The sequence below is a fragment of the Engystomops pustulosus genome, chromosome 6 (assembly GCF_040894005.1).
Source record: "Engystomops pustulosus chromosome 6, aEngPut4.maternal, whole genome shotgun sequence".
Taxonomy (NCBI): Eukaryota; Metazoa; Chordata; class Amphibia; order Anura; family Leptodactylidae; genus Engystomops; species Engystomops pustulosus.
Window position 1 is genome coordinate 142095224 of NC_092416.1, and position 17008 is coordinate 142112231.

The 17008-nt window shown below is 41.1% G+C and overlaps 1 protein-coding gene across 12 annotated transcripts in view; it reads right to left on the bottom strand.

The window, feature by feature from the left end:
* The window catches only part of THRA (thyroid hormone receptor alpha), a 236801-nt gene that overhangs the window by 20812 nt on the left and 198981 nt on the right, over positions 1–17008 (bottom strand). For 8 of the 12 annotated variants that reach the window (XM_072111459.1, XM_072111456.1, XM_072111457.1 and 5 more), the window contains 2 exons: positions 2798–2859; positions 396–526 (listed from right to left, as the gene is read on the bottom strand). In XM_072111459.1, the coding sequence (XP_071967560.1) occupies positions 396–526; positions 2798–2859 (193 nt within the window). Of the gene's footprint in view, positions 1–395; positions 527–2797; positions 2860–5339; positions 5421–17008 lie in introns of those variants that run through there. The other 4 variants (XM_072111464.1, XM_072111465.1, XM_072111467.1 and 1 more) reach the window with 3 other exon arrangements.

Consider the following 17008-nt stretch of genomic DNA (forward strand, 5'->3'; position numbering starts at 1 on the left):
TATTACATTGTTTGGGCTGTTTTTAATCCACTTTTAAACTACTGTGGTCATTTCCGGATGGTTTTTCCTGTCCTATTCTATGTGCCAAAATGCATAAGGCAGGCATAGCACTACTATACACACTTGATCCGGCAGGAAAAGCTATAAGTGTATCTTTGTGTTATAAGCAATTTATGTGTAAAGTAAAAAGGAACACAAAGTTTGGATGTAAAAATAGCAAACATGTTTTTGCCAAATCATTAGCTTTCTGTGTTGTCAACAGACTCATGTTAATGACGTATTTTATCACTTTGACAACGCTATCAGGAGGAGCTGTCCTTGCCTTCTAAATATGGGCAGAGACTAATATATCACAATGTCAGACACAAGACATGGCAGCAGAAACTACAACTCACCTTGCAGCCCTCACAGGTGATGCATCGGTAGTGGTAACCTGTGGCCTTATCGCTGCACACCACGCACGGCTCATCTTTGTCCAAGTAGCTAGGGATATACCCTGCAGAGAGCAGAGATACCGAGCTGTCACCTGTGTCACCGGGTGAAAGGAGGGGACAGTCTTATTCAAGTCAAAAACAAAGCAACAGGCTGTGGGGTACAGACAGACTCCTGACACAGGGTGCCAGAACAACAGGTCAGTAAGAGAAACAAGCTGCGTGTTAAAAGGCAAAAAGAAAAACACATACAAAGGATCTAATACAGACAAGTGAAACAGGCAAGACACACACAGCCAGGCCAATAAAGACTGACCAATGCACAGGAACACAAGAGGGCCTGTTCATTGTGTTGTAAGCAATTATGGAGTGTCTCCCCCCTGAATATCTCTCTCTCTTTCCATTTCGGAAGTAATTATATTTTATAACTCTGAGATCCTGTCTGGACCATACAGAGATGGCAGCGGCGGGTGAGAGGGGGCCTGCTGTGCAGGGTGAATCAGCGGCTTCTGCTGCAGAGGGGGTAAGAACGTGGGTGGGCAGGCTTGACATTGGTATTATGGGATACATCATGTTTGACACTAAAGGAGAAAACATATATCACATCCTTAAATGTACTGATCAAAACCACAGCCGACAAATAGGATAATATACATAGTCATAGAATAGGACACTGTAAAGAGGAAAAGTTATTAAATCATATCCGTCATGACTATATGTGTGTATAGTGGCTAATGCCTTAGTTATCATCACAGATATTGAGGTGTACGGGCTGTTTACAGCTGCTGGTCCCAAGACAGGGACAGTGCTTACTGCTCACAAGAGAAGGGTAGCATGGCACCTACATAGAAGGGTAGTGGGGGTCAATCTGAACTGACCCACTAGGAATAGGAACAATTGTCAGGTGCTGAGCCACATACTGCAAAGCTTATACAATGGACCACATTAACCAAAACTAGTGCACTTTATTCATGCTGCAGAATTGTGGTGCACGGTCCGACTAAGCACTAACACGTCCCTTTATGTGCAAATTGCTTCTGTCTTGTCGGACACAGCGCAGCCGCGACACAAAACTGGCGCAGACACTTTATAAATACATGTACAAGCAGTTTGCACTTTCTTTCTAGTGCAAAGTCAGCCAGAAAACTGGTGCAAACACTTTCATAAATGTGGGCCAATGTCTTGACTCCACTATGTATAGTCAATGGGTATATCCCCATAAATAATGACAGTTCTCCTGTCTCTATGACTTTATTTAATAAAATCTTGTACTGTAATTTACTGACTATACACAAGTAAAACATGTATTGTAATGATTCGCTATTTGGAAGCCAATGTTATGCTCACACTATTACTGTTGAGCTATGGATTCAGCTGAGTATTGATTTCAAGATTCTGGCACTGGCTTACAGAAATATTATGTCTGGTTGTTGTAAAGAATTTAGGTGGGAGCAGCAGTTATTGGAATGGCTGATAAAATAGTAAGCATACCTTTCAAAATGGGAAGAGCAGAGAGTATCACACTATAGCCATAGCCACTTTTCAAGAATATATGAATGGCATGAAAAACAGTGAAGGTTCAGTCTTTGATGTGTTTTGGCTCTCCAGGAAAGCATAAAAGAATCTCCATTAATAACAGAGCATGGGTTGGGAAGTAAAAGTTCTCCTTACGGAGACTGCAAATTAAGGCTGCCGTGTAGGCGAGTGGAGTCTTATAGCCACCGATGGTGCACTAGGGGGATTCTGGGAAAATAAGGTAAACCATACCTCTTTTAGCGACCTTGTAAGGTAGCTCCCTTGAAATCTAGCATGACCTACAAGAGGCCTTATGACATGATGTGGGATTAAAACCAAACCAGTCTATATATTCCAGAAGAAACAGACTCACAACTGTAGTAATCTGTTCATTTTGGAATAGATATACTGGGTCTCTTATAGGCCATGCTTGATGTAAAGGGAGCTTCCTTACAAGGTAGGGAAAAGAAGTGTGGTTTTCCTTATCCCATCCTGGAAAACTTTGCATATTTTAACAGAGCATGGTCATGGTGATCCCGGATGCAGGCGAACTCCTGTGTCTCATCCATAGAGCAATATTGGGCCATATAGCCAAGATGCAAACTACAGGCCCACACTGTAATAAACCCAAGACATTGTATTATGTGCTGATAAATAAGACTTGTTTGTGCTCTCCTGGAGAATCCCTTAAAGGATAAACAAACAGAGCGATGTAAGCAGAAGAAGCTACTGGGAGAGTTGATGGATACAGAAGGGATCATAGGGGAGACAGGAAGGAATATAGATGGGTTGAGTGAGTTTAAGTGTCCCAGAAGCAGAATTCATCAAATCCCCCCAACTGGACCTCATACCTGACATACCGCCTTTCCCCATACATTGGCTATTCTTTCTTTTACGCTTCCCATCCGGCCACCTGTAAGGAAAGAGAGATTTCATGAATGGACCACAAGATTATGAGAAATAGTTCTAATTTTGACATTCAGTAAAAGAGAATTGAGTCCTATAATCCATTACATCATTATTATCAAAGTATTAAAACCCTTGCCAAACAAGACACCACCTAACACACCTACGCTTGAAAACACTCACTGCCTTGAACTTAAATGCACTTGATTTTTTATACACTGTGTATGTCACAGGCTGACTTGCTATAGCCCAGGCTCACATGTGTCTTACTCTTACCCCTCTTCCCTTCATTAAAATAACAAGCATGATTAAGGAAATCTACCAACAAAAGGCAGCATGATAAACCAGGGACGCCTAAGCAAAGATCCAGGCACCAGGTAATCTTCTTTTATTTGTTATCCATGACCTCCCTCCTTCCGAAAATAAACTTTATAAATCATGCAAGGCTATTACATTGTGCAGGATCCTCTCCCCTCCCATTGTGTAACATTCCAGCAGGTAGAGGGAGGGGGGAGTGCCGAGGGAGCAGAAGTGCTCCTGCACAGTGTAACAGCCTGTGAAGCAGCTGCAGCATGAAGGGGCTCTGATAACACCCCCAGAACCTTTCTGGCTGATTAGTATAAATTTAAAAGTTTATTTTAGAAGGAAGGAGACCATAGATACCAAATATAAGATTACCAGAGACAAGGTGCCTGGATCTAAGTAAGTTCTTCTTCAAGCATTTGCTATGCACAAATCTACATTATTTTCATTTTATAGGCTTTAAAAGAGGCAGGTAATATTTGACATGAAAGTGACACGTCTAGTTGGTTCCAAGTTCTGATTGATGAGACAGTAAGGGGCAACATAGGAACAAGTAGAACCAATGGAGGCTGGTGGAGAGAATCCATCCACCAGTGGAGAGTACTGCAGGTTGTAGAGGCCCCTCTTGTGTGTACGATTAAGGGGGCACATAATATGCTCCATACATTCCTTCTGTCTGTATCATTATATAGTAGGAGTAACAGGTTACATGTTCTATGGATTCCTTCCACAGTCCGCTCTACTCAATGGAGAGGGGGAGGAAGAAAGTTTCTATACATCTATTCAGCTTGCCAAACTATGTTACTTTTTATAACAATCTGAGTGAGTCAATGGTAAGATAAGGCTGCAACAGTATACAATGTATTGTCTACGTCTTTGTTATCCAGGTTATTTCATTCCTATGGTGTCTGTGTACTGCCAACTAGTACAAAAGGCAGCAGAGATCATAATATATATCATTGCCATCCTACAAGGTCAAACATAGAACATGTCAAACTTTCTCTAAATAAGACGTCATTTAGTGACATGAGCAATGGATGTGGGATATCATTTCATTGGCAGCATCTATGGAAACATGGCAGGGCACAACAGGGATTAGGTACTTGGCTTGTTTTTGCCACCCAATACTGGGATGATAAACTTACTTTATGGAATATATGCTAGGGCCTTGTCAGGCAATATTATACTCTAATGAATTATGTATAACATTTCTTCATTCTTCAACATGACATAGGGACACAAAAAAAAACTGCTCTGATATTAAAAATCTGCATTGGCCTCCATGTACCTTGCCCACCTAAAGGGAAACTACCAAGTTTACCCAGGAACCCCCATCTACAGGATAGAGGTTATCAAATCAATCAGTGAAAGTCTGACTGCTGGTAACCCGGAAGTTGCGTTCTCACTAAAGGGTGGAGCGACAGGTTGAGAATGTGTCTTGTCGCTCTATTTGATAGATTGCGAGTGTCCAAAATTGCCTAGTACAGTGCTCACCTACCTCCGGCACTCAAGTGATTGGGACTGCCTGTGGAGGCATAATAAGGTACCAACTCCATGTATCCCTTCAGTTATCCATCATTCCCTGTAGTTAAGGGGCTCACTACGTACATCACTAGTAGAGGATCACTAGTAGAGGACACCTCCGAGATGTATGCATTATCATTCTTTGTATACCATGGCCCTTATTCTGCATGTCTCCTAGGGGTAATGTAGTGGTTAATCATCCCTGGTCTGTTTGGTTCTGCTTTGCGGCATTTACAAAGGCAGGAATGTTATTTTTGGAAGTCGACATAGGGTACTGATTGCGGAGGATCCATGCCAGGTTTGCCATAAACAACTTTGATTCCCACCAGATGCAGGGAAAATCAAACCAGAGATAAACTTGCACAGATGAGAAGAAGGGAGAAAGGCCGACAACAGAGCAAACGGCTCAGCTTCTTTTACTTTGGCTAAAATAAAACCAGAAGGGTGTGCAGAAAAAAAAAATCACAAAAGAAAGCTTCAGAGGACGCATAGGAATATTAGACATGCTATGGAAAGGAAAATACTTAGAACAAACAAGTGGTATAGAAAAGGAGAAGAGATAAGTAAGGGAGCAAGAGAGGTAAAGAGACTTCACCTACAGGAAATCAGCGATAAGGCCAGGAGATAAAGAAAAGTCCGCAGATAAAGGGTATACTATACCAGTAAAGATTGCTTAAACCGAGCAAAGGTGAGACTGCTTGGAGAATGAATAATGCAGCTATGGAATATCCTGTAAGTCGCCTTCCCTGCTGAATTATCTGAGATCCACAGCACCTCTAGCGAATACCACAGACTGTGCCAGAAAAGGAGTGACTGGGGCACAAGCCAATGATGGGTCACAGGATCGTCACAAACCTCCCAAATCTCATTGCCCTGTGTTATGTTACCACACATAGGCCTCACTGTCACATCGCACATCTGCTGCCCGCAGCTACCAAACCAGAGCAACACAGGAAGAGGATCTCTGAGAGATATGATATAGATGAGATAGATAGATGAGGGAGATATTTTGCAGCTTTAGGATAAAAGATAAATAACACATCTTTACATTCCTAATTTTATCTATAAAAAGACGCCTCAGGCAGAATGAGAAATAGACATTACAAAACTTAATGAAGATTTTATGTATATGTATGTAGTGAAGTATGAGCTCTGTTGTCCTTCTCCGCATACTAATGCACTGCCACATAATAGTGTACTGTACTTCATGAACCTTTAGGCCCCATTGCCCATTATAAATGCCTCCATAGGCGCACACACCCACACAGGTGTTATACCGAGGCCGTTGCTCCGGTAAACACTGAGCTGTATGTCAATGTATTTATGGCTTCTATGTGTGCAGGAGGAGGAAGGAGCTGTACATAGATACATAGGTGCAGGCAGGGCACAGAGACTTGCAGTAATGCGGAACTGACTGTGTCTCGCATGCTATATGGCAGGGAGTGGCTCCCCATTGGAATTGCCTTGTTTTGTGTGAGGATAAGCAGCGTACATACATACATATACCTTGACACGTTCACACATATCAAAGGTTGCACGGGGTAAGACAAGCTCTTTTATTGTTCCCATAAAGATAAAGCTGGTGGGATCACAAGGTATTCTGTCTGTGTCATTTAGGCAGGTATTATAAATGTTAACTAATGTGTCACGGAGTGGAAGCAAGGACAAGTCAGTCCTGCCTTTGTGTCACTGTATACAGCCAAGGTGGAGTCATATGAAGGTGATCTGCCTTGTCATGCATCATTGTCTGAATCCCTGTGCAAGCCATATAGGTCTTACCCCAGCTTTCCCAGGAACAGATAAGACTGTTATCTACACAGCTCACTTTAACAAATGTGCCATCTTATGACAGATCTGCATATTTCCTCTCTACTGTTCTATATGTTCATGAACACTATCTGATGGCGGAGGGATGAGATTTTCCATCATGTGAAATATTCTGCTTGTGACCTTAGATGAAGGGGAGATTAGCAAACATTTCATAAGGCTTGTGAACTGTGCCACCTCGGGGAGGATGGAGCCTGGTGGTGGCTTACATAACAGCATATTGTATATTGTATCTCCAATCCATCTACTCTTCAAAACCGCTGCATCTTAGGGGTTAGATATCGCAATGTGCTGTATATTCCATGGCTATGTGTAGAGTGTGCTGTATGTCTTCTCGCTGTCCTGTACTGTATCCTAAGCATTGGTATACATTACCATACTCTATGAAGGAAAGCATGTCACAATTATGCCTGCACTGTGGGGGTTACGTTTACAGTGGACACCTCAGTGATGATGAATATCTGCAAAATTCCCCCTTTAGTCCTCATCTCCTTCTCCTCAGGTGCCCCCCAACCCCCACCCACTGGTAAAGTACATGCTGTACCAGACAGGGGCCTGGGCAATTTGCCAACTCCTGAGGTCTTCCCAGTTCATGGCTCCGGGCCAAAGCCTGCATCCCGACACCTGAAATATCCCCCTGGTGACAGGGAGGGGACGAGCATGAGAGAGGAGAGGCAGTCACGGGACAGGGAGCCTGTGGATAAACATCCGTCTCCTGACTGACCTAAAAGGGCAAACTGTTACCTCAACTCTCCTTTGACTTTAACAAAAGAAATCTACCAGCTAGATTGTCAGCTCTGTGTCCCAAAGTTCCAGTGCCAAGATCTAGGAAGACGCATGTGGAGAAGGAAAAATGTAAACAGACTGACACAGGACATGATGTCATGGTGGGCCTGAAATTGGAGACTTGGTAATGGCTAACGAAAACTTCTTAGGACCTGAGGACCTGCTGCTTCCCCCTCCTCTTCTGTGTTGTCAGCTGATAATACTGCTGTATGACAAAGGGGAATCTCTCTGTATGGATTTCCTGGACTGGACAGGACAAGAGGGTGTCTTGTGTAATGTCATTAATCATCCTGAAAGTTACGTGACCAGAGGAAATTAATGACTAGGAAGCTACATCTCCAGACTTCCTAAAAGTAAGAGCCCTTACCAAACATGTCAGAGTTGGCCTTGTTCCAAGTTCTCATTTTTATTTAGTCCTTAAAGGGCACCAGCTCCCACTCCTGACATGTATAATCTATACTTAGAATACTGCGTATCATTCCTCTGTTATACATTCTAGGAATTAATTAATCATTTGACAACTGGGTAAAAACAGGTGGTGGGTGTGGGGATACCTATACAATTCAGTGATGAATCCAGGGTCAAGAACGGTTGGCAGAGGAACTGTCCCAGAATTGTTATTTACTGAAAAGTTGACAGTTTAAAGGTCTTCTTTACAGGAATAAAAAACAAACCCCTAACCCCACACGTCTCAACACTTTTTGTAACTTTAAAAAGCCCTGTTTTAATTTTTCATCATCACAGCCTTAATAGAGGGGTTGTTTTTTGCAGGTTGAGTTATATTTTTTAATGGCAGTATATTTGGATTAATCCTTACATGAGAGGATATCTGGGAATAAATTCAATTCTGATCCTATGGTTATTCATTTACAGTGTTTTTCATAAAATATAAGACAATCTATATTTTTTGTGCCATTTTTTTCCGGCTTATTTTTTTTATTTTATACTTCGCAGTGGTTTATGAGGAATTTTTTTACTTTACTGTGGGGGAATACTATTGTGCTGCACATATCAGCCAGAGATGTATTGCCAGATGTGGCAATTTCATATATTCACTTGATCGCTTGTATAATACACTGCACTACCCATTAAAGCTTTCATTCCTGCAATGAGAATGGTAGCTCAGGATCCGATGCAGGTTGCTGACAAAGGTAAGTTAAACAATTACCTCTACCATAAAGCTCATGTCATGCAGCGGTCACTATGATCAGGGCCTGTAAACAACCGCCAGCTGTGATCTCATATGATGCTCCCTGCATGCTACTGGCATTGTAGCGGTAGGGCGGATGAGGCCGTGTACACACGCTGCAGTTACTAAACAAAATTCTAGGGCAGCAGGGGGGACTTCAGATTGTATATGACGTTTGTGATGGGCAACTAGGATGACAATAGCACGACATGTTTCGCATCTATTGAGACAAGCTCCTCACCATTGCCTTTGATTTGCACAGGTTTTGGCCAGATTATGGATAAGTGAAACAGGAGTGCAAAAAGAGCAAGCGGTTAAGGAAATCTCAAACGATCAGCCATGTATGGGCAGATTTGGGACAAGCACCAAGTTGATCTGGTCTCATCTCTTTGATAAAGGCCCCTTCCACACTGGCATTGCTTTTGACGCTCAGAACTTGCATTGCACTCTGACCTTTTATAATCAATGGGCTTTTTCAGACTTGCATTTTTTTTTACACGCACGTTTTTTTTAACGTGCATTTAAATCTCACCATGCTCTACTTTTGCAGGTCACACGTGTGAAAAACGCACCATACAAGTCTATGGAGATGCATAAAAAACGCATTGCACTCTTAGACACATGCAAGTGCAATGCGTTTTTCACACATCAATTGCCATAGAATGCATTGAGATTGCATTGAAAAGGCGCGTGAAAAACTGAGACACTGAACAAACTCTGACTGAAAACTGATTGAACTCTGATGCAAAATGTCAGTTTTTCACTGACCAAACCCTGATCGCACCCTGATCAGACTCTGACGTGATCTGCAACGCACGTGTGGAAGGGGCCATATAGTAATATAGGGCTCTTCTCTGGGTAACTTCCTAATTGTTGGCATATCCTCTTTTTCCAGGACACAACATTACATTCCTGTTATTTATAGTAGTTCCTGCAATTGATCAAATATTTTCAAATAGTGTTATGAGAGCCACAAGCTTTTTGGAAGTGTTATGGTAATATTATAGCTGAAGCAAGAATGTTCACAGTTACTGGATGTGCCCACCTTGACAGCTTCCAAATCACCCTAAAAGTAAAACCACCATATTTCCATATGCATATTTTCTCTTTAAATAAGTGTGAACTTATATTCTTTTTGTGCCTTAGATACAAGACTCTACTATCAATGCATCCATATAATATCCAAGTACTGTACACCTCTGCAACTTAAAGGGGTTGTCCACTTTCAGCAAATAATTGTTATTGTATGTGTAATGAAAAGTTTTACAATGTTCATTATACATATATATATATATATATATATATATATATATATATATGTATAAATTCCTTAGGGTTTTGTAAATCTCTGCTTGCTGTCATTCAACACAAAGTTTCATTGTTTACTTCCTGTGAAGTCCTGGAAGTACAGGTCCCTGGCCATGTGGTGTCACACAGGTGGACAGCTCATTATAACACACAGTTTTGATTACTCTCTGATATAACAAGCCGTACAACTGTGTGACATCACAAATTGTATTACTTTTCATGACTGGGCATTGTCAACTGTATCCTGCTCCTAACCACCGGGCTATAGTGCCCGTTTCACTCCCCCCAATATTTGTCCTCTCCAGGAATGACACAACACCATACTTTCTTTCTATATATATATATATATGTAGTTGGTCCTCGAGGCCACAAAAGGTCAGGCACACAAAACAAGGAAAATATGTTCCACTACTAGCAGCTGCCACCACCGGCTCGGCGGCACCAACAGCTACCTAAAGGCTGGGAAGGTGGGAATTTTCCTCTGTGCCCCACCAAGTGCCCGTTTCCCGCTCTTCCCAGGATTTTATACTCCTCTACCCCCCTAATCTAGCTCCCAACTTCAAAGGGGCATATCCCCTCGCCCCAGCCATGCTGGTCTCCACCCCAGCCACTTAGTTCAGGGGTTCCAGCCCTTTCTTTATAGAAAAAATAACAATTATTTGCTGAAAGTGGACAGCCCCTTAAACACAATGATCGACATTTCCCACAGCAAGAAGAAAAGTAGCCCACTAAAATGAGAGGCTACTCCTCTTGAGCATCAAGAAGCTCACCTGTATGATGTATAATTTTTATGTAGCCCAATTTCAGAAACCCCAAAGGATAAGCTGTTTTCAATGTACAATTACCCTACAGAGATGAAATATATTGCTACAGCCTTCCCATTCATGTAATGGTAAGGCTGGGTCTCTTTGTAAGCACCTTTCCACTTTGGTTTTGGAAAGGGGACCCTCTATGAAGTCCATATGTCCTAACAGGTAATTAAGAAATTGTATAGGCGTTAAAAGAAAAAAAAAAAATCAAAAGGGGTTTACTGGAATAAGATTATTGTAGAGTGCATGCAGGTAGATGAGTGGGTAGAAATGCTATGCTGGGAAATGGACTTTTACCAACCTGAAATGTATAGCCTATGCTGACTAAATCCATCAATATTTAATCCTGTAAAGCCTCTCAAGAAATCAGAATTAGGAAACAAAAGTCTGATTTTTCTCCCCGATCACAGTGCTATGCTTGTCCATAGGCTCCCTGGTATTGAAGTGAATGAATCTGAGTCACAATACAAGAATAAAAACCTAAAAACTTGGGGAGCACTATTTTTAGGAAGTAAAAACAGCCCTTTTCCTATGAACTGCAGCTCCCTGGTATATTTCCAAGCCCTGTCCTCAGAAATATATCTTCATTAAAAAAAATGAATTGTAGAACACCTCAAACGTTTACACATCCTTGCTTAACCTTATAGAAAGGCGATGACAAGCACACACCAGTCACACTTCCTCCACAATCAGTATTCGCCATGATGCGATTATTGTCCCTGCACAGCCTGGTACAATTTGCGTATGTTTGTTTACTGATAGGGTACAGCCTCGGTATGTATAGTCAGGTCACATGGTATCCTATGTACCTTCATTATCATTACATTGTATGTAATCTTTATTCATGTTTAAACACAAGGACGGATCTTTATCTTGTTGGGATGTATTTTGATGTCTTTTATAGGTTTATTACGGGAATGAACGGCTCGATTAATACTTTTTGTAGGATACACATGTACTGTAATTATGTGACTTACTGTACCTTCAGATAGAAATACTGAAGCCAAAGTAATAGTTCACTGGACAGAAGAGGAAACTACAGCTGCACTAGTCTCACCAAGCTACATGCAAACATATAAAATATGCTACTAGCCGTCTTTTATTACTATTTCCTAAAGATTTAGCTTCACTCTCAGAGACTTTGCATGCAACTGATTTACAGCCCTTCTACAGGTTTAGACTTGTACCATGTTAGCCACAGAGGGCAGAAGAATAGTGAAGAAATCTTAGAATTCTAAGAGTGAAGAGCGATACTTTTTAAGTATATTTGATGGTGAGCTTTCGAGAATACTGGTTCTCTTTGTCAGACATGATGTTATGCATGAAACTGAAAATTTATAGAATTTTATACACACTAGGCAGTGATCATCAAAGGATATTAAAAAAAACTTTAAAACAACAGAATGATATATACACATACATTTCTGGTAATAAATAGACATGACAAGAGCGCTCTGGCTCTTATCTGCGTGTGGCCTCCAGGTCAGAGACAGGGGGTCATGAAGCTTATATGGATATTAAGACCACTTTGTAAGGCACTAAATCTCTGCTTTCATTTATACTCTCATCATTTCCTTTACCACTGTGTTTTGAAATGTCTCATTAAAACAGTAATACGCAAATTTTCCATTGTGTGGTCCTCTCTGGAGAAATGCTTGGCCACTGGGAGATCCTTCCTTTTGTTGTTAATATCAGATCAGGGAAATGGAATATACAAGGAATATACCACAAACCAACAGCCTACCTGAGAAATGACAGCTTCCACCCCAAACACACAAGACAATCCATTATATACAGCCAGGCTATAGGTTACAACCTTATCTTGGAAAAATGCAATTATGTTTTCCAAGGAGGGACAAGGAAAACCACACCTCCTGTTGCTACCTTGCTACTTTGTAAGACCCTAGGCTGTGCCATTGTAATAAATGGTCAGTATAATCCCCATAAACTGCCATACTGTAGTAGCATCAATCAGTTTATTTTTCAATAAATAAAAATACAATTCTTTCCCTTGAACTGATCTAAAAATAAATAAACAGTGGGCCTATATGTTGAAGTCAAAAAAGATAGGCACTAATATTCTTAGTTAGTGTATGTGTTAGTTAGGCTGTAAAGACAAAAGTAACTCTCTTCCACTTGCTGAAAACACGGCCCACGAAAAACTAAAGATGACAAGGCTTGTTTGTCTCGAACTTATCAATGCCATATAAGGGTGCTTATCCAAACAGGCAAATGTGTAGAGGCAAGATAACACTCTGATAAACGCCGTACATGTGAGTGAGACGTGACATTGTGTTATACAACATCATATGTTTGTGGATTCCAAACTTCAACTTACCGGAGGAGTACACAGAGAACATTGCAGTGCAAAAGGGGTGGTGAGAGAAACAAAATGCATATACATAAACTAGGCAACTAGGAGGTGGACAGCCTTACACTACAGCAACATCAGATACTGGGACAAGTGTGGTACAGCAGAAAACTATCTTTGACATTTTGCATAAATCTGAACCACTTTACCCTAAAAGTCAATAAAGAATGAATCTCTGACTACCAAGATTTGGCTGTGCAAGAGTAAGATCATGTGCACATGTGTCAAATAATGATACTGAATTTGGTGACATTGGGGAAGGCAAATTAATGCAATATAAAAGTCCCAACTTTATGGATTTGAATAAAATCCTGTTTATTAGTTGCGATTCAGCTCTGCAAACATTGCATTTTCCAGGCTAATAATATTGATACATTATCCATGGATAATTCCTTAATATCAGATTGGTGGGGAAAAAAGACCTGCCTGCTTTTTGTTGTTTTCACAGTGTATCAGCTGTGAAAGAACTATAAATCTGAGGGGTTGCTGGACCCCCACAATGTAATATTGATAATTATCTATAGCAGTGGTGGCGAACCTATGGCATGGGTGCCAGAGGTGGCACTCGGAGCCATTTCTGTGGGCACTCAGGTTATCACCCGAGGAAAGTGTTCACCAGGAACAAATCCACCAAATCTTCCTGCAGACCCAGGCAACTTAAGAGATGCTGGTCTCAGTGCCGTTTTAAAGCGACACTTTATTGGTTGTTTGGAACTGCAGGAAAAGTGAGAAGGTGTGGACAGGGCTGCATTACCTTTGGAGGTCCTCCTTCTGGACCAACCATTCTTCCTCTACAGAGAGACCCTGGAGAGAAGCTACAATGAGAGTCTGAATTTGCCCTCCTTCTTTCAACTGTATTGGTGGCCTCAGGTGCTGATACGATTGAAAGATGTGAAAGAACAGGTAGCAATTAGTTACTGATTAAAATGCCATGTTGGCACTTCATGGTAAATAAGTGGATTTTGGTTGTAGCTTGGGCACTCGGTCTCTAAAAGGTTCGCCATCACTGATCTATAGGATTGGTAATCAATGTTTCATATCAGCAAAACCTCATTCACAGTGCAGCTTCAGTTCTTATGCACACAACCGTTATGGGGATCGTGACCTGGACGGATTGCGACCATGGCCTCGGCTTTTTATCAAGAGGGGAGGGGTGAGGAGCTCCTTCCTCCACCTGGCTGTTTGTATACCTGGTCAGCACACCGCTGTGTGTAATAAGCCTTAACCTAAAAGTCTTCCACCTTTTACTGTACTATATTTCTGTAAATTACATGACAATACTCTTCTCACCAAGCAGCTAACTCAGTGCAGGTTAGGTGAAAAACATTTGCTGGCTGTAAGAGTAGTTATATTCAGTGTCGGACTGGGCAACCAAAGTACTAGAGGATCCTCCAGTGTTCCCCGGTTCAACCCAATACTGAGCCCCAGAGGTCCAGCAGAAAACCCAATTTGGAGATTGCTAGAGTTTATTCCTGGGGATTAAGAAGATGAGTGGGCCCACAGATCAATTATCTCTGGTGGGCCTAAGGAACCCTAGTCCAATACTAGTTATCTTGGCTAAAAAAAACATGTTTAATTTTGAAATACCTGAATAGAAGTTTTAACAATTTTAATTAGTTGCATCTTGTTGCTCATTGACATAGTGATCCCTATTAGATCAGTGTAGTAGAAAACACAGGTTATTCCTAATGGTATAGTTTAAAATAAGGAATATACCCTGAGAACAACATTCAATGGTAAAATAAGTTGAGGATATGCTGTAGTTTAATAGCAGAGACTGTGGATTTTATATCATACTCAGTTTACATTTGAAGAACACTACCTATGTTCCGTGTTATACATTAGAGCATCACGCAGCATTTTCAATCTGTCTGACTCATAGCCACGATTTATTTTGACGCTGTGGGCGGTGACAGCTCGTACGCTCTGTTCTGTCGCACACAACCTTCACCTCCCTCCTCTCCGTGACGTTTATTATAGTGCCGGCTGAGCAGGATGAGGATCTATGCTGGCAAAGGATCCCTATTTATACGCGAGCAAGGGATTTCCCCTCGCACAAACAAAACTAATGTTTGCCAAGTTTGGCGTTTATACAGATTACAGGGCAGGGCCGGTGCCAACCTTCTCGCACACGCTCACTGCTCTTCTCTGATATTTACAAACATAACACAAATATCACTTGTTGCGGCCGGACCTCCCGTCACATGAGTTGAGAGCAAACCCGCTGATGCTGAACAGGCAGCGGCAGGGGACCTAATTAGATCTTCCAGTCCCCCCTTCATTAGCTGCATATTTAATTAACATTTCCATACCATCCCTTCATTTCCTGCACTCCAATCAAATTTGATAAAGGCCTAAACTTTTTTTTTTTTGCCATAAAATAATACGTGCTCTCATGTAACCCTTTCATATACGTCCTCAAGCGTTCCCATTCCTACTACCAGCCGATAAGGAGTTAATTTTTCCGAGCTATACTTGCCTTATTTCATTTCCCGTTGGGTTGCATGGCTCTTTTATTACAAGGAATAATCACATGGCAAAAAAAGAAATAGTTAATTGTTTAACAGAAACCACTTGCTGCTTATACCCTGGGGGTGTGGTTGTGATACGAAGATCTACAGATATCATAGCCTACACACTGCAGAATGGGCTGCCAGGGCAGGTGGGGGAGATGGAAATAACGTCCCACATTAACCCTTTCACGATAAACTTTAGAGAAGGAAGACTTCAAACTCCATAACACGTGTTTGTATCAGTTGTGCCAAGTATCACTGGCACAAAGATCTGGATGTAACCTTTACAACTTGTACTGTTATAAAGGGTAACCTGCTGACACATTGTAAGAGAAACTTGGTCACGGTCTAGGAATACAAGTTAAACATGTTTCCTCACCATGTACTATACATATATATATATATATATATATATATATATATATACACAGTATATTTAGAGAACAACACACAATTTCCTAAGTGTCAAGGTCATTTGTTGTGTAGTCCTAAGTAAATATATCCTAACATGAGCAAAATAGCAGTATTCAAGTTTATTTCATAAAAATGTGAATGAGATAAATGAAAAAGAAAACTGATCAAAATGAAAGAATACTTTCAGATACCTGCAATATTGGTGTTAATATGTCACCTGGTGTTAATTTTCTTAATTATCTGGCAAACTCTGTTTAACTGGCAGCATAACTTTCCAGTTTTCAATGACTTTGCAAACATGTTGTACTGTTCCAAAGTGACTGAAAACTTGCGGCACCAGGTTGCCAAAGGGGTGACCCTATTAATAATAGCAAGAGAAGTTGGTTTCTAGAATATTGCATCTTTACAAACTCATTCAAGTCCACCAACAAGGCTGGTTGCCCTCGAAAGACAAATGTAAGAGAGGACAGGATTGCGCAGTGATGAAAGCAAGTTTAATTTATTTAATTCAACAAAATGGGCAAAGAATTAACCAAAAGTGTGTAAAGAAGGTAGGGAAAAGTGGTGGAGGAAGTGTTATGGTTTGGGTAATGTTTTCTGCAGCAGGAGTTGGACCTCTCATACAGTTACACGGCAGAGTGAACGCAAGAACCTTCTTTCTTCCTTCCTTGCATTCATCAATCAATTAGCAATACAGGACTATGCCACCTGTCACACAACAAAATAGGTAAAGCAGTTCCTTGAAGCAGAAAGCTTTGAAACAATTAAATCCTCTGGAAAATCCATGGTTATCACAAAGATATGACCAAGATACCCTCAACAGCCACAAAATTGTGGAAGAGACTAGAGGAAGAGGAGTGGACCAAAATCACACCAGTGCAGTCTGAGAGACTATTGATGTCCTTTGGCCGCAAATGTACTGAAGTCAAAGCAAATGCCTGTGCACTTCATACTGATTGGAGACTGTTATAAACTTCAGAAAATGTAATTAGAATCTTTTGTAGTTCCAGCAAGTTACCAAGCAAACACTACTTTCTGAGCGACCCCCATTTACACACATAGTTATGTGTCCAGATGTGGTCACACGAGATTCTGTCTGCCATACAATACAC